The 18,589-nt window shown below is 41.0% G+C and overlaps 1 protein-coding gene across 1 annotated transcript in view; it reads right to left on the minus strand.

The window, feature by feature from the left end:
• Window positions 1-3,955: 3,955 nt before the first annotated feature.
• The window catches only part of DMGDH (dimethylglycine dehydrogenase), a 50,886-nt gene continuing 36,252 nt past the window's right edge, over window positions 3,956-18,589 (minus strand). Inside the window, exons 15-16 of the mRNA XM_084278595.1 lie at window positions 6,192-6,326; window positions 3,956-5,473 (exon numbers count right to left, since the gene is read on the minus strand). Of these exons, the coding sequence (XP_084134721.1) occupies window positions 5,258-5,473; window positions 6,192-6,326 (351 nt within the window). The 3' untranslated portion in view covers window positions 3,956-5,257. The remainder of the gene's footprint in view (window positions 5,474-6,191; window positions 6,327-18,589) is intronic.

Here is an 18,589-nt window from a genome sequence, read left to right on the forward strand (position 1 = left end):
TCATTCCCGCCGGAGAAAGGCGCGTGGCACACCGTCATCAGCTGCTGCGCCCACCCCCTCCCCTTCCCGCCTCTTCTGCCGGACCATGAGCCGCCCCGTGCTCTTTGTCTCTTCCTTTTGTTCACGCAGAGGAGGAGAAGTCTCTGCCTAGGCCTGGCTGTATACGATGATGCTTCTGACTGTTACTGAGCAGGAAGGAAGTGAAGCAACCCCGCAGCAGCAATAACAGCTATGGCAACCGGGCTGTTTCTCCACACCGTGTAATCTCCTCAAGCAATAATGTAAATGACCACTACCTCAGTTATAGCCTTGATGAAATTCTGCCCTGTGGAAGGGCAGAAGTAGCTGGCAACTCTGAGATACTGTGTTCGCCCATGGAATACACAAAAATTTCAGTGTCCAGTTGAAAATCGAATAACCATGTGTTTCACATTTAGCTGGAATTGTACACACTGCGCTTCCAAACCCATACAGCCACTCAGTAACAGGTGAAAGAACAGGCAACATTAAAAAATCTCATGTAAGAAAGGCAAAATACTGAGTATGACAGACTCTTTTCTACTTTATGTATGGTTGGCAAGCCTCTGTAGAAAGTTCCTGCTCCTATGAATGGAGTCTGATGGGTAAATCTATGAATTTACCTGATTTCTTTTTCTTTTTAAAAATAAATTCCAAAGTATTCCCTGCTGCTTTTAAGACAACGGCAATGATGTGATGCCACATCTTTTTCTGCAATGAGAATGTGTGTGTCCACAGCGGGTATTGGAACAGCAAGCAACAATATTGTCCTAAAGTCAGTTTTCTCTTAAGTAAATTTCAGGCCTGCTGGCAAGCTGGCATGTGACTATGAGTTGTATTTTCTTTGTTGAGATGTGATTCATACTGTTCAAAAGGCTGGGAAGTTCTGGTTTACTTTGGTTTTAGTTCAGATCCCATCACTAGTCACAGTTGTCTCACTGCATTGTATACTTGATTAACTTCTTCCATGTCCTTATTATAGGTGAAGTCCCATTAAAATGTTTCCATTCCAGTGGAAATTGTTCATTCAAAATAATTGCTTTGAAAATCTACACAGGGCTGGTCAAATGGGAAATGTCAGATACAAATTTTTTTTGGAAAAAAAATCGTAATAGCTATCCACCTGGCATGTTTCCAAAGTGATCACCGTGTTCAAGTACTCATGTTCTCTTGTAGAGGAGTGTCAAGTGTTACTTGCTGGTTACCTTTCTCCACCAGAACTGGATAACCTGGTTGCCTAAGCTGCCAGAGTTAGTACATTAAGTTGTACCACATAAAACATACACTACTGCATAGCTGAAGTTTGGATCTTGATGCCTGTCATGTTTTCTTAGTGGTGGGTTTTGTTGGGGTTTTTTAATTGCTGCTGATCTAGAATCCAAATAATTGGAATAATCCAAATAATTGGAATAATCCAAATTTAATTGCTGCTGATCTAGAATCCAAATAAAAATATACTATTTACATCAGAGAGTACTCTCTTGAAACAAATGAATAAATCCTGGAAATGGTCTATGTTTCAGTTTACCTTTTCTGAATTTGGGATTGCATAATGTGGATACTGTTTTGAGGTCAGTGATCAATGAAGTCGTTAGACTGTCACAGAAGATTATGGTATCTATGCCAATTCATCATTCTACACCAAGTACAAACATAGCACATCTTTCCATAGCATGTGGGTGCTTGGAACAATTAAAATGTTATTAGTAGTAACTACTCTACCAAAAATCTCCAGAGGTGGTAAAAGAATAAAGGAAAATGACCAAAAAAAGTGCCTGAGAAATTGCCTTTTGACAGAAAAATGTCTTTGATCTCTCCACACACAGAAATGTAAGTATTTCAGATTTTCTAGATGACTGCTGTCTTTTTGCCTTATTACAGAGGTGTCTCTTCTGTTAGTTAATGGGATTGCAGAAGAGTTGGAAGATGTCCCTGCCAGGCTTTCAACCCTGGTATTTCTGTTTGATTGGTTAGAAGTCCTCTTAAAACAACTTATTGGCTTCCTCTTGCTGTATCCTGACACCACAAGTTTATGCAACACCATATCACAATATATGATGAAAAGAAGCAGTGGCAAGAAACCAAGAAAGCTGCTGAACACTTTCCTCCCTCCTTCCCCCCCTTCCTTTTCTTTAGGTTTGGTGTTTTCATTGTATAACTAAGAAAGATTGACTTACATGTGTGAAACTCTCTGTGGGCATCATTTGTAAAGCTTCATCTCACAGTTTAGTTTATCTATGCTGTGTGAAGTGCTGCAATGGTGAGGTATCCTAATAAACACACAGTAAGATGATTTGGGTATCTGAACAGTAAAAAAGAAGCTACATCAACTAGGAACCCCTGTTACACATGCAGCTGTCATAGCTACAGCGCCTCTAACAACCCAGCCATGCTTGTCACCTGACTTCACCTGACTCTGCTGTTGAATACAATGTTAAACAGCTGTTCTGAAGATGCAACAGAGTGCAACAAGGTCTCAGATACTCCATTTGTGTTACATAGGGTCACTGATGAGAAAGAAGTTGTTGTGGTCTCCACAGGGTAGGTGCAGGAAAGAAACTTCGGTTTGCATTGTCTTATCCCAGAAGGGGAAAGCTGTGGTCTTGCTTCCCTAAATCTAGAAACTAAATGAAAATTAACTGGCTGAGGCTTGACCTTGGTGAGACTTGGGTGGCAAAAGATGTTGATGAGAAGCCCACAAGGAAATCAGTGCTTGGGCCACTGTAATACTATGCTGTAATCAAAAATACAACTGCTTGTATCAAAAAGAGTGTGGCCAGTAGGTCTGGGGAGGTGATTGTGCCCCTGTCCTGGGCACTGGTGAGGCCACACCTCGAGTACTGTGTCCAGTTCTGGGCTCCTCACCATGGACATGGAGGTCCTTGAGCGAGTCCAGAGAAGAGTAACCAGGCTGGTGAAGGGGCTGGAGGGCAAATCCTATGAGGAGCATCTGAGGGAGATGGGGATGTTTAGCCTGGAGAAGAGGAGGCTGAGGGGAGACCTTATCACCACCTACAATTACCTGAAGGGAGGTTGCAGAGAGGTGGGCGATGGTCTCTTCAGCCAGGTGATAGGACAAGGGGAAGTGGCTTAGATTAGATGTTAGGAAAAAATGTGTTACTGAAAGAGTTGTCAGGGCCTGGAACAGGCTGCCCAGGGAGGGGGTTGAGTCAGCATCCCTGGATGTGTTTAAAAAAAGGGAAGATGAGGTACTTAGGGATATGGTTTAGCATAGGACAGGAATGGTTGGACTTGATGATCTTAAAGGTCTTTTCCAACCCTGTGATTCTGTGATTCTGTAAAATAGACAGGCGGTTGGCTGTAGCTGTGAGGTTACAGCTGGAAAGGCAGTACAAGCCCATGGAGGGTGCAGTTCCTGAGCTTATTTGACTGAAGGAATTACATCTGTGATGTGTTACCTTTCCCTCAGGTTGCAGAACGCCTGCCCTCTCTGCACAGTCAGAGCAGTCTGGCTGACATATTAATGAACAGAACTTCTTTCTTCCAAGCTGGAACAGGAGTTACAAGCCTGACTCTAATTTCTGGATTGGGATGTGGAAGGTACTGTTTGTTGAAACAGAATTTTGGCATAGTGAAGCTGGTTAGCAAAGTTGTGAGAGTCAGTCTCAGGACAACTGTCACTGTACGCTCCGGGACGCGGTTCATAGTGAATTTGCATGTCCTTGGGAAATACTGAAATTCAAAACCGAGTTCCTAAACATAAATAAATAGGTACTTTAAAATTGCTCTGTGCTGCATTTTATATGTCTTAAATTCTCAAGGAGACATAGTGTCTAGCTGCCTCATTGTAAATAATGTCACCTTTAGGAAAAGTAGCATCTCTGGTTGGTTCAGCTCAGTAGAAGTAAATCACTTATGGAAGCATTGCAGAGAACAACGATGGATTTCTCACTCAAGATAATACTACAGGCAAACCTGCCAACACTTGTATATTTTATTTTGACACACTTCACAAAAGTTATTCAGAACAGCACTGTGCAATGTCAGTTTATTTTTGCAAGAGTTCATTATTTAAATTGTGTTTCTCCAGGTATATTCTGTTTATATGTTTGCTTCTTTGCTGAAGGTTTAGGGGCACCAGCTCTTTTGTAGAAAGTAAATTTTGTACATCTTTCGTGATCACATGTACTTCAAAAAGGTTCATCTGTAGCCTAAAGGAGAGCGTTACTCTTTGCAAGTTGGAAATTGTGACATTGTTCTTATTCAAAATAATTTTTGAGCATATTATAGAATTCAAAAGAGTGTTTCAATATTTCGGTGTGTTCCCATCATTTGTATTATCCCCATTCCTCCTTATTTGGTTATTGACTATTTAACACTATAAATACAGCTCCTGTGCTATGGATTCAATTACATTTTTTTCACTGTTAATTTTTCTGTGTGAAAACATACGGCTGCTGTTCAATGTACAATCAAAAGGAAGCAGAATAACTGAAGTTCTCTGGTGGCAGTCTAGCTCTTCAGATTTAGAACAGTAAATCCATTTTAAGTTTTGTTCAAAACTGAGCAATAACATCTTGTGTGTTGTAGAATATTACATGCAATCTACCAGACAATTCATATAAAATAAAATCATCTTCCTATAACTGTTTCATTTAGAAGAACCAGATCTTGATCTTCTGTAGGAATTTCCACCAGGCCGACACATTGGTAAAAAATATTAACAGCTCAGTTTGCCTTTAATATCCCCTTTAATATCTTCAATCATTGCTGGGATATGTTTCAATCCCTTAGGAAGTGTTTCCGTGCAGAATCTGTGATATTATTTTAATTATAAGTCTTTAATGTCATGTTGTAAGGAGTTAGGATAAGCAACTTTACCCTGAGGACAGACAAAGGAGGAACTGTGAGTGTCAAGGAGGAGGAAGTATTCTCTGTTGTCCAATACCAAAAGCAACTTTCTCCTCTGCATTTATCCAGACCTGCCAGCCAATGTAAGAGCAAGCTGAGTCAAGGATCTACTCATTGCCTGCAACTTTCTACTCACAAGTGCTAATGAGAAGGGGGAACGCAGACTTTTTCATGACCTGTGCTCAGATCGCTAATGCTAATAGCACACGGAAGCCAGAGGGTAACACTATAGAATTTCTCACTGATGTATGGCAACAAGGATCCTGTGTTTAGTAATTAGCCCATCTGAGTAGTTTGTTTCTCTTAATTTCATGCATATCAATGGCAGTATTTCCTACTGCAAAATTTGCAGTATCCTCACATGCATTTATATTTTGGGACTTTCACCCTTTCTCTGAAGGCGCGTTCTCGTTGGTTCAGTCAGCACCAGTGGCTCCTGTATAATGGTTGCTGGATAATTTTTTCCCAGAAGTTCAACTTCCAATTTCTGCCCAACTTTGCTGAGTTCTGTTGGAACATATGCAAAAGCCAAACTCTGCTGAGCACTGTAGCTGAAACATCCAGATGTGGTGTTGCCAACAACCTGAAAAAAAACCCCCACGTTTATCTTTATTTTCAAGATGATGTGAGGTTTTCTTAACAATAAAAAAAAAACCCCAACCAGCCAAAAAAACAAAAAACCAAAGTATTCTACCAATAAACAAAACAAACAACTAGTATATACATCTCATATACTAGTTTTGGTGTCTACACTTCAGGCATCAAGCAAGCTTAAGTGTGTCATGTGGTTTGTGTAATATTCTCTATTGTGGATAACATAATCTTAAACTGAGAAGATTTTGCTTCTTGTAAAAACAATCTGTTCCTAATGTGCTCAATTAAGTTTTCACCGAAACAAACACCATATGCATGCATATGTTTGTTACAGACAATAATTCAACTGCTAGCAAGCTTTTCAATGTGTAATCTGTGCCTAAACTTTGCTATTCCTCTGCTTCTTTTAAGTGAATAGCAAAAATGTTCTTAGGACAATAGTGAACTTGCAGGAAATCATAATAGATGAGTTAATACTTTAATCTGTCCCAACTCTGGTTTCTGTGACCTGGTAGTATTTCACATTTTCTTTGTAGGTACGTAGTTAATCTGCTTCCTGCTTGAATATTATAGAATGGATTTTCATGGCTCCAAAATGTGCTGTGCCCATATAACAAAAATAATCCATTTAAAGTTGAAACACAAGGCTAGATTATATTCATGGGGAATTAACATTAGTTTCTTGTAAAATGATCTCTACACTTTACCTTGCCGTTATGCCACACACTTTCATTTCCCTCTGGATCAACGTTATCTGTTTCTAGGGTGAGATACACCAGTCGTCGTCTGAGCCCCTTTTCTTTAATCTCTTTCAGTGCTTGCTTTCCTGTAAAGTCTGCTGGCTGAAAAAAAAAAAAATGAAGATAATGATGATATACGGTTATTCAGATTCTGCAAAAGGTTTAGAGATACTTGAGTTTAAATTTGTCTTCATTTTTTTTCCTATCACTTAAGTATTCTGTATGAAATACAGATGAAATCAAATCTTTGACAGGTATAACTTGTATCTTGGTGGCTTTGTATTATTACATTATATCTTGGTAACTTTATTGACTATATTAGTTTTTCTGGATCTCAGTCCCTTAATATCCATAATTCCAAGTGTAGTAGAAATAAGTATGTGTTACAGGATTGTCTGCCCAGTTAATGTTGTGAGCCAGAAGGCTGTGTTTTGTTTTGGTTTACATAAAAACCTGGAATACCAACACCCAAATCCTAAAGCCCTGGCTTCCATATCTAGACACACATCCTTTTTGATGCCATTAGCTACCATGATATTAACTTGTTACTGTTCCACTTTTGCGCCTCTGCCAAGCTGCAGAGATGGCTATTTGCTCCATATTCCTGTTTTGTGGTGTGTATGGGTTTTTTCCCCTATCCACCATTTTATGGGATAATGCAGTATGTTAGTTAAATAATAGTATCATAATTTCGAGTTCCCTTTTTCAGCTTGCCTAAGAAGGTACAAGCAGATTCTGATATTTCTAGAAGCAGACTTCATAAATGTTTGGTAAGTACAGGGGAAGCCACCAGTAATTCACTGAATCCTGAAGAGTATATAAGAGAGTTTGTACTGCACCTGATAATGCTGGGTTGATTCCACAGCTAGGTTCATGTATATGAGCTTATTTTGCCTGCCAGTCACTGTGACACTGATTTGCCTCACACTGCTGTCTCCTAACTCTTAAATCTAACTTGGAAAACTTCCTTATTTAGTTGGCTGGGTAGAGAATAAATTGGAAAAAGAAACCATAGGAGGAAGAGTTGTTTCAAATTTTGTGGTCCTGGACAGAATGCCTCAAGAACCAAGAGAAAGCCTCTTTCAAAGGTGCTGACAGTTTGGACAAGAAGATAAAATATTATAGTAATGGCTGTATGTCATTACTGCTAATAACTGTGTAGTAAATATTAGGAATGGTGGCTTACACTTTTGTTAGAAAAGAAATGAATATGCAGTCTAGTTCAGGCAGAACAAAAGATTTGCATTCAAGGAATTTGCCAGATCCACAGCTGCCTGTCCCCTGGGCAGCAAACAGAACAGCAATCCTCTAGCTTTCCAGCCTTTGCTGAGAAAGGTCAGTAGCAGTGAAAGGCATTTTAAGACACTTGAGCTTAGGGCACTGTGACAACTCTTGTAGGTCTGAAGCAGGAACTATATTTATTTGATCAGTGTTTAAGAGAAGAGGGAAATGTCATTGAAGATGAAAAATACTATTTCTGGTAGTGATTTTTAATTTCTGTAGAGAATTATAACACTGCCAGAATTACAGGCAACACACATTGTACTTGTACTTGGCATAGCTTATGAATTACTGTGCAGTCAGTTCCTGAGTTCTTATTTCTGTAATTATTGTCCAGGTTCATGTACGTGTAGTTTCAAAAGAAATTACTGAAGTGATGAGCAGTTTTTGAAGTATGAAGGATTAGACTCAGTAAGCAGTTGTGGAAGAAAGCCTATGAACCAGTTATGGAGCAGTTAGTCTGAAAATCAAGGCAGGCCAACGGAAATTAAGGTAGATACTGCACATGAAGATCACAGATGTCCCCCCTTGGAAAAGACAGGATCAAATACAGCCCAGTTCAGAAGAAGAAGGGACTGTGAGGATTACTTTTGGAATGTAACTTTCAATATACTGCTGGAAAAGATAGAGCAAAGGCTTCAGACAATAACCAGTTACCGGTAGTTCTCTCTCACTTTTCATAGAATTGCATTTCTACTACACAGGAACATTTATGGAAGGAAACACAACTAGAAATACTAATCACAGAATCATAGTATAGTTTGGGTTGGAAGAGACCTTAAAGATCTTCTAGTCTGACCCCCCTGCAGTGAGTAGGAATGGATCTTCAACTAAAATTCGGTTGCTCAGAGCCCTGTCCACTCCAGCTTTGAAAGTTTCCAGGGATGGGAAACTCTCTGGGCCACTTCTTCAAGTGTTTCACCACCCTCATCATAAACAAAATTCTTCTAGTCTGAATTTACCCTTCTTCAGTTTAAAACTACTGCCCCTTGTCCTACTGCTGCAGGTCTTACAAAAAACTCTGTCCCCATCTTTCTCGTAAACTCCCTTTAAATATTGGAAAACTGCCATAAAATCTCCCCAGAGGCTTCTCTTCTCCAAGCTGAACAATCCCCACTCTCTCAGTCTCTCTTCAGAGGAGAGATCCTTCAGCCCTCTGGTCATTTCTGTGGCCCTCCTCTGGAGCTGCTCCAACAGGTCTACATCTGCCTTGTGCTTAGAACCTGAGCTGGACGCAGTACTCCAGGTGGACTCTCATGAGAGCAGAGTAGAGATGCAGAGATACAGAATCACAAGGCTGGAAAAGACCTTTAAGATCATCAAGTCCAACCATTCCTGTCCTAAGCTAAACCATATCCCTAAGTACCTCATCTTCCCCTTTTTTAAACACATCCAGGGATGCTGACTCAACCCCCTCCCTGGGCAGCCTGTTCCAGGCCCTGACAACTCTTTCAGTAACACATTTTTTCCTAACATCTAATCTGAACCTGCCCTGGTGCAGCTTTGTGCCATTTCCCCTTGTCCTATCTCCTGTCACCTGACTGAGGAGACCATCGCCCACCTCTCTACAACCTCCCTTCAGGCAGTTGTAGGTGGTGATAAGGTCTCCCCTCAGCCTCCTCTTCTCCAGGCTAAACAGCCCCAGCTCCCTCAGCCATTCCTCATAGGATTTGCCCTCCAGCCCCTTCACCAGCCTGGTTACTCTTCTCTGGACTCGCTCAAGGACCTCCATGTCCTTCTTATGGTGAGGAGCCCAGAACTGGACACAGTACTCGAGGTGTGGCCTCACCAGTGCCAAGTACAGGGGCACAATCACCTCCCTAGTCCTACTGGCCACACTGTTTTTGATACAAGCCAAGATACCATTGGCTTTCCTGGCCACCTGGGCACACTGCTGGCTCATATTCAGACAACAGTCAACCAACACCACCAGGTCCTTCTCTGCCTGACAGCTCTCCAGCCAGTCTCCCCCAAGCCTGTAGTGCTGCCTGGGGTTGTTATGTCCCATGTGCAGCACTCTACATTTGGCCATGTTAAACTTCATCATGTTGGTCTCAGCCCATCGATTCAGTCTGTTCAGATCCCTCTGAAGAGCCTAGGTCCCTTTGAAAAGACTTTGAAGAGCCTTTGAATCACCTCCCTTGACCTGCTGGTCTTGCTGATTTTGACGCAGCCCAGCATACGGTTGGCTTTCTGGGTTGCGCGTGCACATTGCTGGGTCATAGTCAATTTCTCATCCCTCAAGTTCTTCTCTGCAGGGCTACTCTCATCGCCCAGCCTATATTGATGCCAGGGGTTGCCCCATCCCATATGCCACATTGAATGTCATGAGGTTCACACAGGCCCACTTCTTGAGCTTGCCCAGGTCCCTCTGGATGGCAGCATGTCCCTCAGGCATGTCCACTGCACCACTCAGCTTGGTGTCACTTGAATATTTGCTGAGGGTATGCTCAATCCCACTATGTTGTGATGAAGATGTTAAATAGTTTTGGTCCCATGAGGAACACCACTCGTCACTTATGTCCAGCTGAACATCCAGTCAATTCCATATTCACCAAGTAGTCCATCTATCAAATCTGTATCTCTCCAATCTAGAAAACAGCATACTGTGGAGGACTCTGTCAAAGGCCTGACACGAGTCCAGATAGACGACATCGGTAGTTCTTCCCTTGTCCACTGATGGACAAATAAGGTTGTGTACCACAGCAGACACACAGATTAGAATGCTTTGCATGAGACACAGAAATACCAAGAAAGTAAAGAGGCTACAAGTAGGCTTAGAGCTGAATCAACTCTTTCCTATACGTGGTAATGTAGCATCTGGTGTTTAGTCTCAAAGAGTGTAACTGTGGAACTACACAGAAGTATTCAAATACAGGTCAGATACCCAGGGACCTTCTGTCTTCCAGCTGTTGCTCTGGAAGATGTTATGTCTCCCTTCAGTCCTGTGTCATATTTGCCAACATAAAGTGGATGTTACTGATACCCTAAGGCATCTAAAAGAGCAGCATGAATGCCTACAAGTTCCCATTTTTAGGTGTCATATTACTAAGAGTAGTAACAGACAGAACTCACAACCAGCTTCTGACAGTGTTTTTCTACTGTGCCCTTTTCCTCAGCCGAGTCACCATCAAGTTTTCTAAAGGAAACAGTTGTAACTGGTGACTTTGGGAATGCCATATCACACTGCACGGATGTAGCTACTGGTATACTGAGACCATGGCTCGTTTGTTGCTTGGGATTTTCTTCTGGAATATTCTAATCTTGCAAATGCATAGATGTAGAGAGAGATTAAAACCTTATAAAACAGTTCTCATTTTCATGTTTGGGGTTGTTAGGGGGTTTTTTTGTAAATTAAGTATTTCTGGTTAATTTATTCCTCTATGAATTCCTCATTTAGAAATGGAAAATCAGTTGCCCTAAAGCTTAATGCAGCAATCATAATCAGAGTCTTGAGTACAATCTGGTAACAAATGTGTACTGCTTTTATGGGTCACTTCCAGATTAACTGTATAGATGACAGTGGACTCCTGTTAATATACTAATTACTAGTATCTTGGTGTTGACAGCAAAAATAATTTAGACTTCCACTTCTAATTACCTCTTAGATATGGAAACCATTAGAGCAAGCAGCTACCAGGCTTTTTCCTCTATCTGTCTCTGGATCATTCTTTGCCTGTTGGTTACAGACACAAAATTAAATTCTTACCCAATTAATTTTTAACTGGGCCAGGCTTCTGGCCACCTGGAATAAATCACTACTTAGATCTTATGCTAACTGGAGATAGATGTGGTGGATTTCATGTAATGGTTATTTAATGTTCCCTTTAGGTTAAGAATATTTTTGCCTTTTTAGAATCATGGCCTAGACAAATAATCAAAAGGTAGCTTAGAATTTAAACTCTGCAAAATATAGACAAATAACAAATATATATAAACACACTGCAAAAATGTGTGTGTATATTGTATGAAAATACAGGTGTAGCTATGATGTACAACTGCAAAAAATACATGCATATATACATTTTTTAAACATTTAAAGCAACTTAAGAAATTCTAACCATATAAATCTACCTATTCTTATTTTACAGTTCATGGGTATCCATGTCAGTTGTACACTAAGCACATTTCCACCACTATTCATTTTTGATTTATGAGTGTGTGTGCGCATGAGGTAGCGCGTTCCAACTGGAACAGCATTTTGGAAACTGACTCATTCAAAGTAATTTTGGCTATTCTTGGTAACAACTGCTTCCTGTTTCTAGGAGAAAATAGTCAGTTTGGGCATTGCTTCTATTTGCTTTAGCTTGTCACAGTAAATATAAGGCAAGAAAGAAATCCCATTCAGAACAATAAAAGAATATTAAAAACCTCCAAACACCAGAAGAAAATGAACAGAAACAAAGGAAAACCCTAAACAATTCCAACCTCAAACAGGTATAAAATTTAAAGCTGCTCTTGCTGTCTCTGTTTTAAGAAAAGAATACTTGACATTGAGTAAAAAAGGTAAAACTGTCACTACTAAGAGTAAGGAGAATCCTAACAAACTAAGCCTAAAATACAGATTTTCCATTATCTTGGCACATTAAGCTTTGGCAGGTGTAATGGTTTTCAAATGTAAAAACACTTCTTAGAAACAAGATAAGGACAGTATCCACTGCTGACCTTTATATTCTTTGAGTGCAGTTCACCAGATTAAAAAAAAAAAGATGGGCTGTGCTTTTTACTCGTGTTACGTAACATTCAGATTACCATGGACAATCATATCACTAAGGTAAACCAATTAAGATTTTGAAATAGCATCCAGCTAAAGGAACCCCACTGATTATCTCATCTATTAACATATCAGAGACACATATTGGCTTTGCACTTGTCCTCATCAGGCTTTTTCCTTGTGTAAGTTACCATATCTTTGCTAGGACAAGAGAAAAAAACTTTAAAAAAAAAAAAAGAGAATTCATTAACCAATTAAGTGATTTTTTTAGGCACTGTGGTGTACCCTGAAAAGATTTACTATGTTTCAAGTGTGCTTGGCTTTCAATGGCATACAGTTTCTAATTCTAATCCTCTGTAAAAATCTCTTGTGTTTTAAGGACAGCAAAAGAATAAAACTTATCAACAATTATCTACACAGAGCCACCTGACTAAGCAAGGCAGCCCCAACAGCTGCTGCAATCTGCTATAACCATCACATTACAACACATTGGAGGCAACATCAATGCAGCATTTTGAAATCTTGAAATTAAGTATTCTTAGTTGGATGGTCCTGGATAATTTCACGGTAAACACTTCAAATGAGACCCTCATCCTCATCAGTACATTAACTAAAGATCATTTTCCTCCACAAGCAGCAAGTATTTGACAAGTTTCTTTTTCTGCAGCAAACAAAATAATTTTCTAATGGAGAAGTGGCCAGTCAGTCAGCATGGCACCTGCACCTTTCATTCCATCTGCCTAAGTCCTTCCTGCATGCAAACAGCCAGCTCTAAGAAACTGATATGATACAAACAACTGACATCATTGAATTATTTTAGCTCAAAATTTTGCCGCCAGAGAAGGGAGTGAGAAGATGTAAGGAGCTGTGCAGGCACTGAGGCCGGTGAGGCGGGGATGAGGTGCCCCAGGTGCCACAGAGAAAGATGGCCCTGCAGCCCATGGAGAAACCCATGCTGGAGCGGGTGTCCCCCTGCAGCCCACAGAAAAAGCCGAGACCCCACCTGCAGCACGTGGAGAGGCCCCACGCTGGATCAGGGGGAGATATACAGCAGATGCTGTGACCCACATTGGAGCAAGCCCAGTGGAGAGAGACAGAGACATAGAGATGAGTGAGAGAGAGATCTGCACCGGAGCAGGTTTGCTGGGGGTACTTGTGACTCTCTGGAGGACCAGGATGGAGCAGTCTGGACCTGAGAGACTGAGAGACATTCTATGATTCTGTGACTGTATTCCATAGAAGTGACCCACGCTGGGGCAGCTGGTGAAGAGCTGAAGCTCGTGGGAAGGGACTAACATTAGAGAAGTTTGTAAAGGACTGTCTCCTGTGGGTGGGACCCCACCGTGAAGCAGGGGAAGGGTGTGAGGAATGCCCCTTGGCACCAGCTGAGAAGGAAAACAACTTTTGAGGAACTGACTGAAACCTCCATTCCCTGCCCCTTCCCATGCCACAATGTGGAGGAAGAAGGGAGTGAAATCATGACTAAAGTTAAGTCTGCTGAGAAGGGAGGGGGTGGGGGAAGGTGCTTTAAGATCTGGCCAGACTTCTCATTATCTGACTCTGGTTTCACTGGGTGTGCAGTGCAGTGTAATAAATTAACTGCTTTCTTTCCTTTATTCTGTGTTGAGTCTGTTTTGCCTGTGGCACTAATTGCAGAATGATCTCTCCCTGTCCTTATCTCGACTCCTAAGCCTCTCAATATATATTTTCTCCCCTATCCAGCTTAAAAGGGGAGTGAAAGAGTGACTTTGGTGGGTATCTGGCCTCCAGCCAGGGTCAAACCACAGCTGGAAAGAGGAAGACGTGAATCTATGAGATTGAACTTCTAACAAAGGATGGAGGCACACTCTAACAGCTGCTCATCCTAGTGTCCCACAAGATAACTTACATGTAGTTATGGTGGATGTCGGGTCAGTACACAGGGACTGTATCTTTGATTTACAGTCATACGACCATCTGGTTGAAATTGCAGGGCATGACACAACTTATATTCATAATGAATTAAATGCTTACACGTCTAATAGGTGCACTAGGAAAAGTCATCTCAGAAATCCAATGCCAAGGTCAGAAGATGAGGTAGGACTTGTATTCTGATATTAAAATGCAGACAGACATTTAGCAGGGTGGAGGTAAGACATAAATAGGAAGAAACAGACTGGGAAAGGATCAGAAAGAAAAAGAAAGTAAAAGTGCAGGTAGAGTTGATCTAAGGACAAGTGAAGGGAGAGGGAGAGTCTGGGAGTTGTATAAAACAGAAAAATGCTTGGAATGAAGAACAAAGGAACTGCCCCAGTAAATAAATCAGGGCTGCAACACAGAAACACTCTCTGATAAGGGTATTTTCTCCTAAAGGAAACCAGCACCAAAACTTAGCTAAGCACTCGGTGCCCGGCCTGGAAGAGCGCGATACAGCCGAGTCCCAAAGCGCTTCCACCATCTACCGCCTTCTCTTCCCCAGCCGCCGCCGAGAGCTGCTGTTGCACAGCGAGTGCCCGGGAGATGGCAGCCTTGGACACGGCAAAGCCCAGCACCAGCCTGGGGCAGCCGCCTGGCTCTGCGGGCACGGCGGCGTGCCCATGGGAAGGAGACCCTTCGGGAGCTCAGCTCTGCGACCCACCCAAACCGACACTCGGGTTCGCTCAAGTTCACGTCACGGTTGATTGGGACTCGCGGTCCGTGGAGCTCAGGAGAAACATAAACACTGTTTGAGGGTTATTGAATCAGCGAAAAATCATCAGTCACTTCTCAGCGCTGGAAGGGTTGGTGCTAGCAGGCTTTGAGGAGGCAAGCAGCTTCTGAAGTGAGGAAATGTGTATACAGGGTTTTTGTGCATGTCAGTAGTGAGCATAGAAGTTAATGATAAGTCTGAAGTGCAGCAAGAAAATATTTCCTAACAAAAGGACAGCGAATCATTAGAACGGGCTGCCCTGGCTCAGACGTGTTTGTCATTCCACACATGAAGTTTTTATACCTGTGGCAAAGTAAACTCAGATGTGGTTGATTCTGTCTTGGAACAAAGGTCTAAGTAAATTAATACCTAGTGATTGCTTATCTTTTTCTGTGATAATGATTTAATAAGGCATAAATTTAAACCAGGGTTTTAAAAACCAGAAAGCATTCAGAGGGGATATGTCTTTGACCACTTGAACCTGGGAAGTCCAAACGTGACACGCAGAACTAAAACAATATTCTGGGATGTGGCAAAAAAAAAAATTACAACTTTTTCTTCTTGAGAGGTATTCTGTACTTTTCCTACCACACAGACCATTAGGACTCTGTTGAATATTTAGCAGCAGAGTGCTTATTCATGACATGAAAGTATCAGAGATTGAGGCTATCTAACACTTCATCTAATTTACGAAATGTGGGAACAATTAAAAAAAAAAAAGAAAGACAACGTGTACTAAAAAAAATCCCACCCCTAAACCAGACAGATTTTGTTGGGAAATTATTATGACAATGTATATTCGAAATTAGAAATTAATTCAGTTTCTGTCCTTCCACTTTGGTTTAATTGCAGACGAGCCTTCTCATCTGTGCAAGGAAGCAACTAACACCAAAATTAGAGAAAAAAATGAGCATCAAGCAGAGTCTAGAGGAAATCACCTAGAACAATACCATCTCTTCAGCCTTAATGATAAAATGAAAGTTGCCACAGAAATCCTGAGGAACCATTTCCTTTTTTTCATGCTATAATTTAACGGACTTGTGGGGAAAAAAATAATTGTCAAGTTAAGCTTTTCAGAGTTTTTCCTGTTATTCACCACTAGAAAAATCAGTGTGACTGAAGATGATGCATACAATAAGCTTTGTAAACAGAAATATCAGAATTTTATTGTGACTTTACAAATTTATTCTATAGATATTTGAATGCCCTCTCATGGAAATTAGAAAATGTTTCAATTGTGTTCCACTCACTGGCATTCGGTTATTCATTCCCTCTAATCTGTTTAGAAACTGTTTGCGTTTTCCATGACTTACCACTCAGAATTTAATTATGCTGAAAATCTTTCTGCCTGGGTTTTCCTTTTTTTTGGTTGTTTTGTCTGTTTGTTGTGGGGGGTGGTTTCGGGGGCGTGTTGTTTGGTTTGGTTTGTTGGGATTTTTTCTTTTTGGTAGCTATTTCAGTTGCTTGTTGCACAGGCCATTGGGCTTTTAATTTACACCGAAATCAGCACACTGCCCACTTAAGAGGTACATGCTCAAAGAAACAATCTCTGTCAGTAACCCTGCAGACCTAGATAGGTCAAAGAGATTTAAGTATCAGTTGCTTCTACTTTGTGTCCTGTTTTACCCTTTTTTAATGGAAAGTTTCCTTAACCACAGAAGTAGATTATAATAGAGTATTTTTCTTGTCTTCCATTACAGTGGCCTCTTAGGAGTGTGGAGGCCTGTGCCAAGCCAAACGGACACCAAAACTAGAGGCATGGAATTGGGACTCTCAGCCCCAAGCTGCCAAGAAGCAGAGTAAATAATCTCACATTGTGCTACATGCTACAGGGTTTAGACCACTTCCATTATCTGATTTAGCTCAGGCACCTCTGCAGTGTCAACACACAGTCACAACTGCCCTCATTTGAGTCAATAAATAAACACTGATTACTTCCTTTTTCACATTAATTCAGCAACACTGGTGAATGTTTAAGGCTGCACCTGTTCTGGAGATTCACTCCATGCCCATTCATCTACAATGTGAATATCTGCTCCAGAGAGCTGTTCCAATCATGCTTTTGAACCATGCAGAGAAGTATGCAGAACAATAAAGAATTAAATGCTTCATTCACATTAGTGGCTTCACATATTCTGCATGGGCATCTTCACAAGCAACAACTTTCCCCATTTTAGCTGTTTTCCTGCTTGTATTTAAGAAAAACAAGCCAAACCAAAACCTCATGCAAAAAAAAAAAAACAAAACCAAAAAAACCCACCAAACAAAACCCAAACCAAAACAGACCACAAAACCCCACAACACAAAAAACCAAACCAAACCAGATGTATCAAATGGGAGTTAAAAAAACCCCTAGTAGCACTGACAACTTTCATTGCATTCTCCCTGCCAGAGGTCCCTTCCAACCCCTACCATTCTGTGAACCTGTGATAATCCTACTAATCATAAAAACATTTAGGTTGGAAAGGACCTTTAAAATCATCAGCTCCAACTGTTAACCTAGCACTGCCCCAGACACCACTAATAACGAAGCTGGTGAAAGGGTCTAGAGCACCAGTCTTATGAGGAACAGCTGAGAGAACTGGAGATGTTTTTCCTGGAGGAGACTGAGGAGACACCTTATCACTCTACAATTACCTGAAAGAAGGTTGTAGCCAGATGGGGATTGGGTCTTATCTCCCAAGTAACAAGAGACAGGACAAGAGAAAAGGCCTCAGGTTGTGTCAGAGGAGGTTTAGATTGGATATCAATAAAATGTCTTCACTGAAAGGGTTGCTGACCAGTGGAACAGACTGCTCAGGGAAGTGGTTAAGCCTGGAGGTGCTTAAAGGATCCACAGATGCGGTGTTTAGGGGCATGGTTTAGTGGTGGATGTGGCAGTGCAATGCTCTCTTCAAGGTGGAAAAGTCCTTTATGAGTAAATACAACACAATTCTATTCCATAAAATTCTGTATTTCCCTTGTACATGTCATTTTCTCTGATTATGGCAAAATTACAGTACCCAATGGAGATGACTGTAACTCTACTACATGTAGTAATGGCCATTGATATCCCTGGGAGTGCCTTGCCTTCCAGTGGATGAGCTTCATACATGAGCAAGAACAAGTTTAGAACTTGTATTTCATGCTAGCCTGATGTTAGATTAGGACAAAAATGAATGCTTTATCAATCCTGCACAGGTTGAAAAACTTTAACATCTGTAGGGAGGTTCAACAGCTGGAGAGGAAAAGCATTTTCCTGCATTCATCCCCGTAACTGTTGGTGAAATTGTCTCATAAAGACAAAAATACAGTTTTAGGTTTAACATTCCTCCACAATTCCTACCTACCCAAAGTTCAAGATCTGTAACTTAAGGTTTGGGGTTCTCTTGGTCAGTTCTACAGTGCCACTACATAACATGGCAAAAAATATCAAGGGTCATTTACTATTTGGTTTATTACTCTTTCAGGTATAAAGGAAAAATAAAGAAGATGATAATTCATCTAAATCATCTAAGGGTAGGTAAAGATGAAATTTCTCACAAACATTGGTTTTCCCTCTGATTTCCCTTTTGTAAAGAAAAGATGTGACTTTCTCAATTTTACAGTTGAAAATCTAAGGCAAAAGCGTATGTCAGAAATATCAGCTCATTAAAGGCACCTAACTTGAAATGTATAGGACCAACTTTTTTACATTCAAAAACTTCACATGCACTGTACAGG

Source organism: Gallinula chloropus (assembly GCF_964237585.1).
Source record: "Gallinula chloropus genome assembly, chromosome: Z".
Classification (NCBI taxonomy): domain Eukaryota; kingdom Metazoa; phylum Chordata; class Aves; order Gruiformes; family Rallidae; genus Gallinula; species Gallinula chloropus.